The 18,394-nt window shown below is 41.8% G+C and overlaps 1 protein-coding gene across 1 annotated transcript in view; it reads right to left on the bottom strand.

Annotated features, from left to right (window-relative positions):
* The window catches only part of Ptpro (protein tyrosine phosphatase receptor type O), a 195,893-nt gene that overhangs the window by 58,099 nt on the left and 119,400 nt on the right, over nt 1-18,394 (bottom strand). Inside the window, exons 6-10 of the mRNA XM_051173061.1 lie at nt 17,298-17,459; nt 12,742-12,938; nt 7,265-7,385; nt 6,330-6,523; nt 5,298-5,409 (exon numbers count right to left, since the gene is read on the bottom strand). Of these exons, the coding sequence (XP_051029018.1) occupies nt 5,298-5,409; nt 6,330-6,523; nt 7,265-7,385; nt 12,742-12,938; nt 17,298-17,459 (786 nt within the window). The remainder of the gene's footprint in view (nt 1-5,297; nt 5,410-6,329; nt 6,524-7,264; nt 7,386-12,741; nt 12,939-17,297; nt 17,460-18,394) is intronic.

Genomic DNA, 18,394 nt, shown 5'->3' with positions numbered 1-18,394 from the left:
TAATTTAAGAAAAGTTGGCTAGAAACAAGACAAGCTAAGGCTAGGGATTCATAAGTAAGAATAAGTCTCTGTGTATTTATTTGGGAGCTGTGTGGTGGGCCCCCAAAGAGCAAAGAGTGAAAAGAAACCAACTATACTGTGCTTTTCAGAAAGTGGGCTCTTAGTAAATGCAGACACAAGCAGTAAAGAACGAACAGATTTTTAAAATTATGCCCCAAAGCTTTAAGTCTAGCATTGGGGTTATTCCTTTAATTCATATTCTAACACTTTAAAATTAAAATTTAATTTAATTTAAAATGCAATTTTTGCCGAGGAAGAAAGTTTATTTAAACTTCATGTCAAGTAAGCTCTGAGAGCACATTTTAATTATCTTTTAAAATATCCTAAAATTCTAAAGATCTTAAAGAATAAATATACAATTAAATTTAAATCGCATGTGCAAATTGGCTGGGAAGCAAGCACTTCGCCCAAAGACATGGCATAAGATCAACCAAACTCTTTAGAGAAAAATTTCCAGAAATTGTAAGGATCATTCCCTTTAATAGGACACTTATAGGTGATATGGATTCCTAAGAAGACAATTTCAAAATCTGTTAGTGACTGAAGGACTTACAGCATATGTGTAACTTACAATACCTGCATAATATCTACAGGGAACCCATGGTTACATGCATGCTTGCACTCAGCTATGTCCAGTGAAGTGTGAGCATCCCTTTCCCGTGTATCTAACAACACAAGCCTTAAGTGTCAGCATGCTCCCCGCATCCTGTGTGTCTAACATGGTCCCTAAGTGTCAGGAATGCTTCCTGCATCCTGTGTGTCTAACATGGTCCCTAAGTGTCAGGGATGCTCCCTGCATCCTGTGTATCTAACATGGTCCCTAAGTGTCAGGGATGCTCCCTGCATCCTGTGTATCTAACATGGTCCCTAAGTGTCAGGGATGTTCCCTGCATCCTGTGTGTCTAACATGGTCCCTAAGTGTCAGGGATGCTCCCTGCATCCTGTGTATCTAACATGGTCCCTAAGTGTCAGGGATGCTCCCTGCATCCTGTGTATCTAACATGGTCCCTAAGTGTCAGGGATGCTCCCTGCATCCTGTGTGTCTAACATGGTCCCTAAGTGTCAGGGATGCTCCCTGCATCCTGTGTGTCTAACATGGTCCCTAAGTGTCAGGGATGCTCCCTGCATCCTGTGTGTCTAACATGGTCCCTAAGTGTCAGGGATGCTCCCTGCATCCTGTGTGTCTAACATGGTCCCTAAGTGTCAGGGATGCTCCCTGCATCCTGTGTATCTAACATGGTCCCTAAGTGTCAGGGATGCTCCCTGCATCCTGTGTGTCTAACATGGTTCCTAAGTGTCAGGGATGCTCCCTGCATCCTGTGTGTCTAACATGGTCCCTAAGTGTCAGGGATGCTCCCTGCATCCTGTGTGTCTAACATGGTCCCTAAGTGTCAGGGATGCTCCCTGCATCCTGTGTGTCTAACATGGTCCCTAAGTGTCAGGGATGCTCCCTGCATCCTGTGTATCTAACATGGTCCCTAAGTGTCAGGGATGCTCCCTGCATCCTGTGTGTCTAACATGGTCCCTAAGTGTCAGGGATGCTCCCTGCATCCTGTGTGTCTAACATGGTCCCTAAGTGTCAGGGACGCTCCCCCCATTTGTATCCTGAATGTCTACTCAAAGGCTGCAGAGGAGATGGAACCCTGAGGGGTGGGGTCCTAGTGAGAGGAAGGATGTGACTGGGGATTTGACCTGGAAGCATATGTTTTGTGCCAGGTCTCTTCTTCTTGCTCTGTCCGTTTTTCTTTCCAGATGCTGTGAGGTGAGTGGCTTTACTGCTTCAGATTGCATCATGCCCTGGTATTCTGCCTCATTATCTACTAAAACTCCAGAAACAATGAGTTAAAAGAAACCTTTTCTTCTTAAGAGTTGGTTGTCTTGGGATATTCTGTCATAGTTAGACAGACATGCCCACATCATATTCCATAATAATCTAATGCAGAGATGTTCATATGATTCAGTGATAGCCACTTAATGTATTACGATATGCTTCATCATCTATAGATACTTATCCATTGCTTCTTCAAAGGCATTTTCCTTATAGTCTGATTTTGGGGAGACCAAGAAATATTCAAAATTTTAAACCTAGAAGTATGTATGTATCTCCTCACAGGGCCGGGCCGTCAGATTAAGTATTTGTTGCTTTAAAATCTCACATATTGCCAAAGGCCACAAGATGTCACTAGTTGTTTATTCATCATTATTTGGTATATTAACATAATTACTATGAAGTTGGCTTTTAGCCAAGTTGCCTAATACTCATAGTAGTTTGCAGTCTGAATAGGTCATACTCAGTTTAAATGCTGTTATCTATCATCTATCTATATCTATCTATCTATCATCTATCTATCTATCTATCTATCTATCTATCTATCTATCTATCTATCTATTTATCTATTTTTGGTGAGGGGCGTACTGAGACCTGAACCACTGAACTTAGAATTTCCTGCAACCTGGAAGGCATTCTAACACTGATCTATACTCTTAGCCTCCTGCTGTGTTTATTTTGAAAGAGTATCTTACTAAGGGGCTCAGGCTGGCTTTGAATTCACTCTGTGGCCCAGGAAGGCCTTGAACTTGTGAGTTTCCTGTCTCAGTCTCCCAAGTAGCTGGGATTACCGACCTGCACCAGTAGGCCCAGTTAGCTAGTTCCCTCTTACACCATTCAATTTGACAACTTGGATTAAAATTCAAAATATAGGAAAGCAATGCATAAGAATCTCATGAAAAAAATAATAACTTTATTGTCTGAAATGGTAAATGAGTCAGGCAAAGAACTAAAGGGCTAGAATTTAAACTGGTTTAATATGTAAGCATATACATATGTGTGTATGTATAATTTAATGCTTTTGTACATTTGTGGTGTTTGTGAGGCAGGTGTGTGTGTGTGTGTGCGTGTGTGTAGGTGTGTGCGTAGGTGGGCTTGCTCATGCATATGCATGCAGAGGCCAGAGGTAGAAAGGGGTATCTTGCTCTATTGTTCTCCATCTTTTGTATTTTTTATTTTTTTTAATGATAAATCCTTTCTGCTCCTGGAGTTCACCATTCAGCCAGACCGACAGTTTAGTGAGCTCCCGGATCTACCAGATTCTTCAAGGCTGGAGTTGCAGACACCCTGGCCATGCCTAGCTTAGGCCCTAGGGGTCTTTGTGTTTGGCAAACACTTCACCCATGGAGCTATGTCCTCACCCCTATTAATATATTTTAATGGTTTTTATGATATAGTTTAATTCTTGCACTGTGCTGTTACTTTACTCATTTTTCAGACATGAGAATTGAAAACAGTTGTGTAAAACTATAGACTTAATGTCAGCTTGACTGAGCTGTGCATTAGGAAAAATTAAACTCCCAAGATCACATTATTGGAGATAATAAATTTGTTATTAACATGGATCGCTCACGGAGACAGATTATTTATTTGAACTTGATAGATCCCATGTAAACTGTTGCAAACTTGGCTCTGCTCCAGGCAGGTCCTAATTTTATCTATTTACAAGACTTTGTTCTTGTTTTTAATTATGTGTATGTGTGTGTACACAGGAAAGGAGGTTGTGCACTTGAGTGCAGTGCCCAAAGAGGCCAGAGGAGGGTGACAGATCTATTGGAGTTCTAGCTATGGGTGGTTATGAACTGGGAACTAAACCCAGGTCCTCAGCAAGAGCAGCAAATATTTTAAATGAAGCCGTATCTTCATCCCCTGTCATCATTTTAAAAGGCACACTACAGCAGCAGATAGAACCCCACCCGGCTCCTGTTAATTCCCTTTTGCTGCTGATAAACCTCATGAACGTTTGCTCTGTGTTCCTGTTGACAGGATCTTGGATAGTTCTGCTGGTGAGAAAATGTTCAAAATCATTAACATGATTCATTCAAAGGTCTGCAACCAGAAATGAGCGTAGCGAGTTCAAAACAAAACCCTTTTTTTAAAGGTCACCGTCCTGTCTAGGGAGGAAAGGTAACTCATTCTCTGGAAACAAGCGTCTATAAAGCTAACCTGATAGAATTAGTGCTGCAGGGGAGTTTAATGGTGGTTAAATGTGTGCTTATTGATGCAGTTTGAGAGCCAACCACAGTTTCCCCAGTGATTGGTACTGCCTCCTCTTTCAGGATTTTCTCTATTACCCCTCTAATGAGACTACTGGCATACGGGACGGTAGCTACTAAAGAAAGTGACATGCCACAACTCACTGTCTCCACTGTTTTCCCCAATGCAGCTCTAAGTCCGAAGAAAGATCTTGAATAATGTTAGTCCAAACCACAAGGGTTAGTGTTTCATTTACCTTTAAGGTTTACTTTATTTTTAATTTTGTGTGTGTATGTATCTGTGTGAGGTGATACGCATGTGAGTGCAGTTTCCCATGGAGGTCAGAAGAGGGCGTCTGGTCCCTGGAGCTGGAGTTCCAGGCGGTTGTGAGTCACCTGACTTGGGTGCAGGGCACTGAACTCATTTTCTCTGGAAGAGCAGCAAGTGTTCGTAGTCACTGGACCACTGCTCCAGCTCCAAGGTTAATGCTACCTTAAGGGAGTTTTCTATTTTAATAATTTTCTACAATTGTTGTTGATGTAACTGCACAATTTAAGGCTTTGGAGGAACTAAGACTGACTTAAATTAGCACCTAAACTTCATGCCACGTGTTTTGCTAAGTTAGTTTGTTCAATAGAGAAGTCATCATTGCTTGTAATGATAGCATCCCACAGCATCCTCTTCCATGTCTTACACAGACCTGAGGCTTGGGGAAGTTAGCTTGCTCAAGCTCACAGGGACCCAGGCAAAGCCCCGCCCGATGATGTGAACACCTCTTCAAAGGCCTGCAGTGGACTCCAGCACCGTCGGCTGGGCGAGTGCAGACATGCAGTAATAACAAGGAAATGAAGCACTCTCACAGAGATGATGACCTAATGTGCAACATCAATCAAGTGTACAGAGGAAGCTGAAGGCTATGTTTGCAGCCTCTGGCTCTGTTCTGATGTTCTGATCGATTCTGGCTGGAGAGCCCATGGCAAGGGCAGTGGCTCCAAATGAATAAAAGTCAAGGGCAGGAACTGTGGATTTTAAAATCATACTTTTGGGTGTAATGCTTATTATCAACTAAATCATGAAAAGACCAGAGTCTAGGATGTGTCTTTCATGAAGATACTAAGTCAGTGATGAGTGACCGGTGCTCTCTGGTCATGAGATCCTGCGGTACCTGCTCAAGATGGCGTTCTCTGCTGGGACCCTTCCCTCTAGTACTCACCTGTTATGAAGCTGATGGTGGAACCGTCACAGCAGCTGAGTTCTGGGTCTCCCCACGTCACCATGGTCACCCGAAAGTTGTAGTACCAGGCTGGCAATAGATTTGCTATTCTCTGGATAAGGATGGGAGTGGGGGGGGGAGGGGAGCAACCAAGCGGAAAATAGTATTGAAGGAGCCAGTTTATGTTCCTTGGGTCACGATAAACATTAACAAACGATTTTCTTCCTGTTTTCTTTTTCTATGTCGTTAGAGTTATTTTTGAAGTGAAATGAGCCACGAATGAAATGAGACATACATAATTTTAAAAAGATGATTCAAAGACAGATAAATATGGGTATTACTTCACCATTTCCAGGGTTATAGTACACATTTAAGTGCCACTTATGTATAAGTGTCGGCACACATTCATTTCCCTGCTTCTAGGAAAAAGGCATAGTACTCTAGCATGATGATAAGCAGAAATTGTATGCTTCATGTCTCCTGTGTAGCCTACACTTTGCAAAAATGAATCTGGCTTCAGAAAGAGCAATGTTCCCTAGGCTTTGAAAGCTGTTTCAAAAGGGTTAGCAATATAGATATTTAATGATCTGTACATGCCAAGGGGAGTCACTGCTAGATACTGACAGTGTCAATCAACTGCTGAAGATCAGAGAGAAACCTCTGGTGTTGAAAGTTAGTTTTGAGAAAATTCGTTAGGAGAAAAATACCAAACAAAAATCAAGAGTGGCTTGGAATGCTGGCATGTGTGCAATCCTAGCAGTTTCAAGGAAGTTCATGGTCATCCTTGGCTGTTTGTCTCAAAACCATCACCAACACACACACACACACACACACACACACACACACACACACACACACTATTAAACTAAATAAAACATACCAACAATGAAAACACCCAGGGCATTGAAAATAGCTATTTACCTATGCCTACTTTCAAAATGACCTAGTTTACAGATAACTTTCTCTAACATACTTGTGACACAGGCATGGTCATTTACACAAGAGTGCACCAGCTGGCTAAGGGAGGATTACCACAGATGCCGTTAAGGAGATGCTCGCTGCTATTTCGTAGTAGGTTGTCCACTCCGAGGTCATGGTGGTGGGGTTGAAATAAAACATTTCAACCACGTACTTTCTGAATACTCCCAAGTAAGGTCGGGTCCAGCTCAGCACTACTGCTGTGGGACCCAAGGGGTAGAGCATTAACTCCTTTATCCCAGTGGGAACTAGAAAAGGGAGGGGGGGGAGAGTAAAGAGAGAACATCAGGAGCTCCATTAGCATCTCCACAGTGGCTTCCAACTCAACAATCAGGTCTGTCATTTTCTAACACCACTCTACAAACCAAAGAGAATACATTTGCCCCTGACTCTCTCCCTTGTGTAGTAAATAGAAGGATGACTTCCAAACATACAATTCTGCTTATTTGAAGTAGTCGGTCCTTCACATCAGCAGGAACAAGGATTTGTTTATTTAATTCAATGAGCAATGGATGTAGACCTTACGGATGGATTTAATATGCCCCACAAGCTCCCCTCTAAGCCTTAGTGCCGAGTACGTGTGTAGTCAAACACGCTAGACCCAAATCCTCAGTCTCCCACAACATTGCTTCTAAAATTATGTCTTCTAAAAGTTACTTCTTTCTAAATAACATAGTAAACTCTTTGCATAGTATTTATACTTCATGAGATGTTATAAAAGATTGTCCCAGCTATGGCTAAGGTGTACCAGAAGGTACTCATGGGGTATATGCATGTGGCTTTTGACTTTAGGTGTGTGTGGGTTGGGGGGGGAAGGCATCCCCTGGAAGTTGTGTCCCCCAAGTACTGAGAAACTTATAATCTGATGCAGGAATATTGAACGCATGCTCATGACCTTTCCATATGTGATGAATTTTGCTAGAAGACTGCACCTTTCCAACCAGTAGTCTGCTAAAGATAGGTCATTACTTTTGTGGCTAACAACTTACCGATGGCAAATGTCACAGGATCAGAAGGTGGCCCAATCAAAGGTCCTTTTCTTAGGTACATCACAACCTGGTACTGGGCACCGGGAACCAGATTCTCAATAACAGGTTTGCTTGAGTTCACCTTAAATCAAGCACCCGATAAGATTTATGTAGTTAGGCTTTCAGAGTGTGGCACAAAAGCTCTAAGAAGTTGCTAGAGTGTTATAGTTGACTTTGAAGTCTGGTATCTTTTACTCATGGCACGGAAGGCTAGATTTCAAAATGAGGATGATTTATAGTTTATGTGAATTTGGAGGCAGAGCCAGGGCATTCAAATTCCATGACTGGATTTAATATGTCCCATGGGCTGCCCTCTATGCATCGCTGTCGATTGTAACCACACACACACACACACACACACACACACACACACACACACACACACACACACACGAGTCATATCCTCCCGGAACTGTGATCAAATCAGGAATACCATGAGGGCAGCCTAACATCCTAAATTGTAGTGTCAGCTGATGATATTCCAAGATCAGTGCCGAACTGTCTTTAGTCTCTCAACACTTAGAAGCATATAATATCTAATTATAGCGATGGAAATGACCTCAGAGATTATCCATTCAGATTTCTGATTGAATAGAAACGGAAGCAAAGCCAGAGAACAGCCAAGGTCAGATTCACAATTGGGAGGAGAAGTCCAGTGCTATGACCTCCAATCTGCACTCAAGGTATAGCAGTAAGCACTTTTCAAATCTAGTGTAACCTTAAAAATGATGTCATAGGGAGCGTGCCTCGGTTCTCCTTTTTTATTGGTTATGTTACCAGTGTGATACAGAGGGAAATAGTAGGAGCATACAGCTGAACAAAGTGGTTTATTAAAGATGAATGTTGGCATACACAGGATTGCTTTTCCAATTAAGAAGTGAGTGGGTTTAACATGAATATATGTATGTTGTGTGCATGTGTGTACATTCGTATGAAACATATGTGTGTGCCTGTGCACCCACGTTTGCCTGTGTGGAGGCTAGACTCTATTTTTAGGTGTCTTCCTCCATCACTCTGCACATTATTTTTGAGACAGGGTCTCTTAGGAACCCGGTACTCACCACTGCCTGAGCTGGCTCGTTGGTCTCTGCCTCCCAGAGCTGGGATTTTAGGGCTCTGTCACCCTGTCTGGCTTTTTGCAAAGTTTCTATGGATCTACCTCTGGCCCTCACACTGTGTGTCAAGTACCTTACCCTCAGAGCCATCTCTCTAGTCCCAGATTTGATGTTCACAATTTGATATCTAATATTTAAGACAGTTTCACATAGGAAGGCAAACTAATTCTCTCCAGGTTGCTTGAATATAAAATTCCAACTCTGATATGTATAAACACAGGGATTTATTTATCCTTCATTTGAAATTGTTTATTCATTATTGTAATGTAGGTAATAATACATCTTAGAGCTTCAGGATGCTTAGACCAGACTGTAAGACACATTAACTCTTAGGATTAATGTTTTGGCTTCTGGGGTACCTAAAATGCAAGACTTCTATAGGAATGAACAAAACTGGTGGATAACAACTTTGCTGGCAGTTTGTGGTGTGTCTTTTAAAAGTCTCATTAAAATTTTAAGGATAAACAATGCTGATGACATGAATTTCAATGTTGTGTTTCAGAAGCTGGTTCTATGTATTAGATGCATCTTGCTTTGCTAAGAATACAGCCTACTCTATCTCTAAATGGGTGTGGCACATTTACGAAAGATTATACTAGAAGAGTTAATTAGTACTCTCCCCTCTTTGCCTTTTTATATCCTGTTGTGGTAGTATCTTACTCAAATTGAGATTTCTTTACCAGAACACTTACAGTTAGTTTCACAGCATGACTCTCATGTAAAGAGAAAAACTTGTGGACAGATTATATGCTGGGCATGGTGGCACATTGCAGAATTCCTAACACTTTGAAAGGAAAGTCAAGGATGATTAGACATTCAAAGCCAGCCTAAATTATACAGAATGTGAAATTCTGATCTCAGAAAATAAAATAAAAATAAATAGATACAGTGTATGTTGTGCATGGCAGGTCAATACTGTTTTATTAAAATTACATTGCACATAACAAAACTAATGGTTACTCAATGGATCAACTGTTCATCCAGTTGCAATGGACTGGAATCTTTCTTCCCCTTTCCCACAAGCCTTACTGGGCATGTCTGTGGGCGTTCTAGGTGTCCCTCTTACATAGGCATAATAAGGTCCTGTTGAAGGACACGGATGTGTTGAGGGTGTTAGCAACATTGCTAGAGTTTTCCTTTTGCTCTGAAGACCATTTTAGACATCTGACATATTGTAAATGCTCCACTGGCTCCTTAATCACTCATATTGCTATTTAGAATATTTAGACTAAAGTAAGATGCAAGCGGTGTAGGTTGCCCCAGGGTGGTGTTATCACCCTTTCTGGTTGACACACTTGTTTCTAACTGTTCTTGGGACACATGAGTCATAGCCACTTAAAGACGCAGCAGCCATAAACCCACCCTAGGGAATTGGCACCTTTTAGATGAAGTAGAGACATGTGAAAAAAAAATGTTGCTTTATATATATATATATGTCATATATATATATGACAAAAAGACAATGTCATTTCAAACTACTTGTCTTTATAAAAAAAATAGAAACATCAATCCAGCCACCTCTTGGATACCTAAATATCTGATGAGGTATGAACCTGTGTTTACACCTTAAATTCTGTTGAGGAATATTCCTTTACACTGTGTGGAGATGTGTCACTGATTGGAGCTGAATGGCCAATAGCTGGGTAGGAAGAGGTTAGGCTGGACTTCTGGGCACAGAAAGATCTTGGAGAAGAAGAAAGCGGGCTTGCCAGCTGCCTGCAGAGGGAGTAAGTCATGCAGGAGAAGAGGTAAAAGCCACGGCCATGTGAAAGCCCAAAGATTAATAGAAATGGGTTAGTATATGTTATAAGAGCTAGTTAAGAACAAGCCTAAGCTAAGGCAGGGCTTTCATAATTAATTATAAGTCTCTGTGTCATTTTTTTTTTGAGCCAGAAAGTTAAAGAAAAATCTGTCTATAATTCTCTGTGCTATTCTTTCTAATTAATTAATCAATCAATCACTAGCCGACAAACCAATCGATATTGAATTGATGAATATAAAATTAATATGTTGATAAATGTAATATGATACATGATATAGTTAACATAATAACAAATATAATAAATTGTTAACACATCTTTTCACTTGATTCATAACCATTCTATAATTCTTCCTTTTCCTTGCCAGCTTACTCTTCTGTCTCAATAATTCCGCTACATTTAATGCCTCCCAAAGGCACTGGCTCTGCTGTCCCTTCACAAGAGGCTAAGGAGGTCAGCTGGAGGGAGCACAATAGTCTGCAAAGTGGTGGGCTGGATGAGATAAGCAGGGAGGTTTTCCTGAGTCTGAGATGGCCCTACTGCTACCTATGTGACACTTTCCTCATTAACTCTTCAGGGTAAGTCATTCCAGTCAGCAGAGCTTTTCTATTCAGAACCCAGAGTGCCACTCCATCAACTGAAATGCGTCCAGCTAAGCCTTGATAACAACAAAAGCTGACCCTTCTTTTCCTCTTTTTTAGCATCCTTCAGGCACTATGTTAGACACCAGCCCTGTTACCCATATTAAAGCCCTGTGAGGTAGGATTGATTTCTCCCAATAGCATGGATGAAGACATCAAGAAGTACAAGGAGGGCTGGACAGATGGCTCATCAGTTAAGGATATGCTTGTTCCCCCTCGGAAGACCCTGGTTCAATTCCCAGCACCTACAAAACAGCTCACAAACACCTGTAAATCCAGCCCCAGGGGATCTGATGACCTCTTCTGGCCTTAGTAGGCCCTCAGGGTTGCACAGGCAGCTCTCTTAACTGATGAGCCATCTCTTTATCATTCTTGAGACATTTTGAATTTAGTTTTCCCATTTGAAAATTATGTGTAAGTACATATGTCGTGTGTGTGTGTGTGTGTGTGTGTGTGTGTGTGTGTGTGTGTGTGTTGGGGCCATGGATCATGGATACTATGACAATGCTCAGAAAGTCTTGTGTTAATTGAGAGGACACCTGGATGCTGGGCTGCTTCTCACACTTAAACATCAGCCTCCTGCCCATCCATAGTTCCCAGAAACTTAATGTTGCATTTCAAGAGGACAGTGAGGATCCAGTTGGAGGGGTCTTTTCTGGATCGTTTATAATTTACAGTATCTAGAAGAACCTTTGCTTTGGGCTCCCAGGAGAAAAATTCATAAGCTGTTACATAAAAGGGACAAGAAGCAAATGTACCTTGGACAGTTGAGTTCCAGATCACTGTCTGTGAAGACAATACGTTTTCACACCAGTGTTAAGTCACTGATGTTCAGGGAAGGAAACTAATGAGCTGAAAAGGAGCCTTGATTGCCAGTTAATTGGTGCAGCATATTTACTCCTGATTTGACTGAGTCAGGGATGGGTTCAGCCTCTCTTTCTGGAGGGCTTATCTCAGCATCCTAAAGCATTTAGTTCTCCAAAGTCCATGGTTCCTGAATCACTATTACCAACTTAATATTTCTCACTCCTTGAATTGCACAGATGCCTAATTTTCCCAAGAGAAATGGGAATGTCTCAGGAGGTTAGCACATGAAGAGATAGCAACCCCGCCCCCCCCACCTGTAGGGAAGAAGAAAAAAAGCTAGATTCTAGGGAAAGAGTGCAGGGCTCCCTAACCAATGATTGGCTGTACATGTCGATGTCTAACTGACCACAAGGCCACTAATTTGCCGCACTTTCTTCCTGCCCCGCTCCTCCCTGTGGCTGTTTCGATCCCATTTATCCTTCAAACTCTTAATTGGGATGGGTGAGGAGAAAACTGTTATAGTTTTAAACTACAGCTTTTAAGATTGTTTCATTTCTTTCAAAGCTAAAACAGAAGTGGAAAAATGCAATGAACAGCAAACCACTCTAAGAGACTCTACTCAGCGGTTGGTCTCCTCCCTTGGGAAGGGTTTCTTTGATCACTTTTGATATTGTGTCCTCGCGATCCATATTAGGATACAGCCAACTCCTCGTTCTGTGAACGCCGAAGCGTCATCAGTTGCTAGCTTGTGCTTCTGGGGTGAGGCACAGTCACCCTGTACTCATATTTGGCTATTCTCACTAGATTGTGAGAGCTGCTCTACCAGGTAGGGATGCACACTCCAATATCTCTGCAAACTCTTGATGCACAGTAGGCGCTCAACAAAGACTCTTGAATAGAAGTGATGGGACATGATCTCTGACAAAGGGAGAGAGAGGAACTAACTAGCCTTGCCTTTGCATTTCCTGGCTCCTGGGGTGTCTCTGGTTAACACCACTCTCCACATGTCCTATGAGAACTCTGCACGGCTTGGGGGAAGTCTCAATCCTGAATCAGCACAAGTTGAGTTCCCAGCATCTTCAGGGACTGGGTGTGTTTGTCCTAGAACATCTTACCTGGGTACAATACTGCTTCTCCAGCCGCTGGCTCTCCTTCTGTTTCTGGCAGGTCAGGGACACCACAGACACAATGGTGCTGTTGTAGTTCTCCTGGGAAGATGTCCACGACATCAAGGCTGTAGTTGAGCTTAAGACATGGACACTCACATGCTGTGGTTTCTCTGTTAGTTCTTCAATCCACTCCCCCGAGGGACCTGGACATTGAAATCACAAAAAAAAAAAAAAAAAAAAAAAGGAGGTTATACATTGACCTGGTTGAGATAGATTTTAGATTGAATGGCCATCATGTGTTTTGTTGTTGTTGTTGTTGTTGTTGTTGTTGTTGTTGTTGTTGTTGTGTGTGTGTGAGTGTGTGTATGTGTGAGTGTGTATGTGTGTGAGAGTGTGTGTGTGAGTGTGTAAGTGTGTGTGAGTGTGTGTGAGTGAGTGTGTGTGTCCTTACAAAGAGACTTAAAGTAAGACTAGGGTGAGTTTGCTTGCTCTGTCCACCCTCTGTCAGCTAAAGCCCTCAATTCTACCTCCTCCCCTATGACCCAAACAATTATAGCATCAGAAGCAGCAACAATAAAAGCAAGCTCAATTTCAGTTGTCAAGAACATCTGAGAATATTCCAGTGAAGTCTTCATCAAAGAGAGGGTGTGATACGGTGGCATTTCATCAGTGTTTATAATTCCTTTGCTAGGAGGATCTTTCTAGAAATAATTGCTTTGAGATCAATTTAGCCACCACCATAGTGGAAACAAATGAAATGAAACATTGCAGCAACAGAAATTGAGAGATGGTCTATGGCTGCATCAACAAAATGGGAAACGGGCTGGCTGGTTTCGAGAAGATGCCAAAGCCATGGGTGACGTTTGAGGCACGGGGTGGGGGGAGTTGACTTATGAAGCTCTCTGCAGAAGCACCCATCTGGACCCTTTCAGCTGCTCTGGCTATGGTCTCCCTCATATCTATGATAAACGTTCTCCTCCACCACGCCTAGGCGTAGTCATGTCCACCTTTTATTTCTTTCTTTCACTCAGTTTGCAAAGTGTCGTGTATGGAGGAGGTGGCTCCGCAGGGGAGCGTGGAGGCAAACTCTGTAAATGGTGAGAGTGACAGAATGCTGTAAAATTGACGAGAGGACAAAGAGATACAGGCTTTACACTCAGGCTCTATTTCAGACACTTACATATTTTAGTTTGTTAATTCTTATCACAAATCAGTGAGAGAAGTACTGGCCTTAAGTTTAGCTTAAGAGACTGCAGCAGACAGGATAAGAAAACTGTTGATATAAAAACGTGAAGTCCGACATTAAAGTTAAAAACCCATGCTTTTACAGTGTGGGAATTGGATTTGATCAAAACATTTTACACACATGCATGAGATGCTCAAACAATGAATTTTAAAACTCCACGCTCTTAACCATGCATATGGCTCCCTGGCTCCATGAAAAGTATTGACTTATAATTTGTCCCAAGGTTCTTGTTTTCTCATTATCAATGGTACGGTTTCCTACAAGCAATTCAGTGACTGTGAGGCTTAGTTACAGTGTGTGTGAATGGACCACGTGGGACATGAGAACAGAACCTTGGTGACTAGGGTGTTACTCAGTTGGCTGACAATTTGCCTAGACTGCATAAAGGCCTGGGTTTGATACTGCCTTAGTTAGGGTTTCTATTGCTACAACAAGACGCCATGACCAAAAAGCAAGTTAGAGAGGAAAGGGTTTATTTGTCTTACATTTTCTGATTATAGTCTATCACTGGAGGAAGTCAGAACAGGAAGTCAAACAGGCAGGATCCTATGCAGCGGCCATGGAGGGTGCTGCTTACTGACTTGCTTCATGTGGCTTGCTCAGCCTTGCTTTTTTATAGAACCCAGAATCACCAGCCCAGAGTTGACCCCATCTACCATGGGTTGGGCTTTCCCATACTGATCACTAATTGAGAAAATTCCTTACAGCTGAAACTCATGGGTGTCTCCTCAACTGAGGCTTCTTCTTCTTCTTCTTCTTCTTCTTCTTCTTCTTCTTCTTCTTCTTCTTCTTCTTCTTCCTCTTCCTCTTCCTCCTCTTCCTCCTCCTCTTCTTCTTTTTGATGACTCTAACTTGTGTCCAAGTTGACATACAAAACCAGCCATTACAGATACCCAGCATCCTATAAACTGGGTGTGGTGGTGTACACCTGGAATTCCAGCACTTCGGAGGTAAAGGCAAGTGCACTAGAAATTCAAGATCCCCTTTAGTTTGAGGTTAGCCTGGGTTAGCTACATGAGACTCTTCTTGAAAACTAAACACATGCATAGATAAACATAAATAAAAAATAGGAGATCCAATGCCTTAACTTATTAATAAGGAAACCGAATCCCAGAGACTCGGATGCTCTGCCCAATGTCATGGAGACAATGAGTGTTTAGATCTGGCAACACAGTTGACTCTAAGATAAGGGACACTGCCTGTGCCATGAAAATGACATCATCAGAGAAGTTTAAATTCCAGTCTTGGTCTTAACACATGTGAAAATCTGTGATTCAGAAATTATAATGTTAAAAATGGGAATGACAGATATATTCCTTTAAGCCAGGCATGGCAAATAGAATTCGGAACCCCAGCTACCCTGGAGGGACAGGAAGACAACTGACAAAATCGAGGCTCATCTGGGCTCCATCAAGAGTCCACAGTCAGCCTGAGTGGGTTAGTGAGACCCAGTCTAAAACTACAAATATACCAAGGAAGTGAGGATGCAGTGGTAGAGTGTTTGTCTGTCATACCCAAGGCTTTGAGTTAAGTCCCCTGCACTGAAAACAAGCATTCTCTAGATAAGACCCTAAGGGGCTAAGGTAAGGATATACCAACATTCTCCTCTGTGGGAAAGGCCTCAGTTCAGTAAACGATAATGCAGTGGCACGTGTACAAGTCTAAATGTTATTAATCTCATCAGAATGGATGAAAAACACTATTTAGCTAGTCTTTACTCATCTACCCCATAAATATAAGTATTGTACCTACAACCTGGTACATATAATTTTTTTTAATCAAAGGAGCATATAGGCTCTAATTGGCATCTATGCAATTAAACAGACTATTTCAAGCATGTAAAATATTACCCTTTCACTGACAAAGGAAAAATTTTCATACAAATATTAAAATAAATCTCTGTGAAATACCCATGTGTATGAACAACTCTGATGAATTTTCAGGGGCGCTTTGGGTCTTGTTAAGAAGACAGCTGAGGGCCAGAGAGGTGGATCAGAAGGAAAGCACTTTTGGGGAAGTCTAATGGTCTAAGTTCGATTCTTGGTCCTATATGGTAGAAGGAGAGAACTGATTCCCACGAGTTCTCCCCTGATTCCACAAGGGCATGCGGTATGCATGCATGCCCCCACCGCACACAGAACAAAAAATGAGTTTTATAATCCCCTGAAGAGTAAGAATATATGACAAAATCTCACATACTGGCTAAGTTCTATGGAACCCACTCGAAGCTGTAAGAAAGAAAGGCCAACATGGCTGCCTCCATTCATTGAGTTTTCACAGCAGCCATCAGCACCTCTGTGCACCTGGGCAAAGTGACCTTGGTGGGAGGCTCATGGGAAGGCTGAGGGCTCATCTTGCTGTTTCGTCTCGGGTGATCTCATGTGGAAATATTTCCTGTTTGGATACGCACATGAGGTGATTCCCAATGTGCTTTGCTCCCATTGAAGACTCTAGAGGCCTCTCAATGGTAACACGCTTCATTCCTTAAGTGTAAACTTTATGTGGGAAGATTTTTAATGCCTTTAAGCTGCTAAGTGAGCAGATCTCCTGTCTCTGCCTATCTACCCTTTGAAGGATATTTGAGGCAAGGTTGTATTTGGCCCTCCAGGAAGAGGACAGATGTTATATAGACTATTGCTTTTGGACAGCTACCTCCAATCTGTTTTCTGACTTTGCTATGCTTAATGTCTGATAAGCTAAGTAACTGAATTTAAACCAGTTTATCTGAAGAGGAAACAGACTCTCTCACTGTAGATGTGGCTCTGAGACCCCAACTTTTCTTTTCTGTCAAAGCTCACGGAATACCTAGTCACCTCCCCTCACCCCACTATTGGCCCTTGAGGACACTCTGCCTTCTCCTGCCAACTGTGCGGAGACCTTGAAGGCTTGAATCAACTTGAATTTTTTTGAGTTCTCTGCAAGTTCAGTACCCTTAATAAGATTTTCCTCACATAATCCTATAATGCTAAATTTCATTACAGCCTCAAATGAAAGTCATAGTTCCTAAATTGCATGTGCACATCCTTGGAGACATGGTTATAGCAGGTGTGGAAGGTCAGTGTAATAAATGTTCAATTATCACAACAGTGGCACAGAAAAAAAAAAAAGTCCTGTAGTCCTGTAGCTAACTCCTGAGGCAGATTTCCTACCATTAAACATACATGTACTTCCTTTCATGCATACCGGCTTCTCCTGACCTTGTGGGAACCCCAGGATCCCCAGGGTTGGTGAATAATTGACACCAAGGCATCATTAATCTGAGCAGTTCCATTGTTCTATCTCCTCGTAAGTGCAGGATCATCCCTCAGCTACTTACTGATGTAAAAGCTGAGTGACTTTGCTGACTGGCTTTTCCGAGTCTCACAGGCTCCTGAGGAACTAAAGGTTGTCACCGAGAGTTTATATTTCCCAGGCTCCTTCAGTTCTGCAACAAATTCATGGGCTTCTTCGTCCACTGTCAAAGTGTCAGTAAAGTTCTCTGGATCGAATGCAAAAAACAAACAACAAAATTAGAATGCAAGTTAATTGACATCTTGGGGTGCCCAGGATATAGGCAAACTGACTAGGCTAGCAAGATTTATTATCACACTTCTTTCTTTTTTCCAAGGTCAACAACACTTATAAACAAAGGCACTGTAAATGAGAAAAATCAACTCAGGTTCAAATTGTATTCATAATACCTTGAAAATATCAGACCTAAAATATAGTGTCCAAATCCACTACAAGGATGTGTAGTGTTCGACACACACCCACCTAACAGAATCTGTACACAAGAGAACTGGACTCTGAGGGAAGACAGCGTTCACTGCCCCCCACCCCCCAGTATGGTTTCTGTAAAAGACAAGAACTAGCTAGTACTCACTAAATACATTACAAGCTCCTTGTAGCATTAAATGATTTTTTTTAAATATTGACTTACTTCTATTTTAAAAGACACATTAGTTTCTCCCCCTTCATCTATTTGCTCCAGCACTGTGAAAGATACCTCTCTGTCTGCCTCCTGCTACTTATTATTTCTTTTGAAGCTGTTACTATTATTTGGCAACAACAGTTTCCAAACTCCCCTCCACACACACACACACACACACACACAAAAAAAAAACACAAACAAATATATATATAGTCAGATAAATACATGACTGAATTAAATTTCTTTGAAAATAGGCAGGAAAAAGTGTTTTTAGTTACAAGATGCTCTTTTCCATCTAGCAAACTGAGAAACAAAAGAGGAAAAGCTTTAAAAGCAAATAGACAACTCAGTCAAATGAGTAACCAACAATTTCAGTTTGGCTATGTTATTGTTGATAACTACTATTGTCTAGAATAGAGAATGGAGAGGCATTTTGTCTCATTTTGTTAACTAAAAGTCAACCAGTTTCCACAATAAGGCGAAATGAATTCTAAAGTCCCGCC

The sequence above is a fragment of the Phodopus roborovskii genome, unplaced genomic scaffold, assembly GCF_943737965.1.
Source record: "Phodopus roborovskii unplaced genomic scaffold, PHOROB, whole genome shotgun sequence".
Classification (NCBI taxonomy): domain Eukaryota; kingdom Metazoa; phylum Chordata; class Mammalia; order Rodentia; family Cricetidae; genus Phodopus; species Phodopus roborovskii.
Note: the sequence above shows the minus strand (reverse complement) of the source record. Positions and strands in the feature narration are given on the sequence as shown.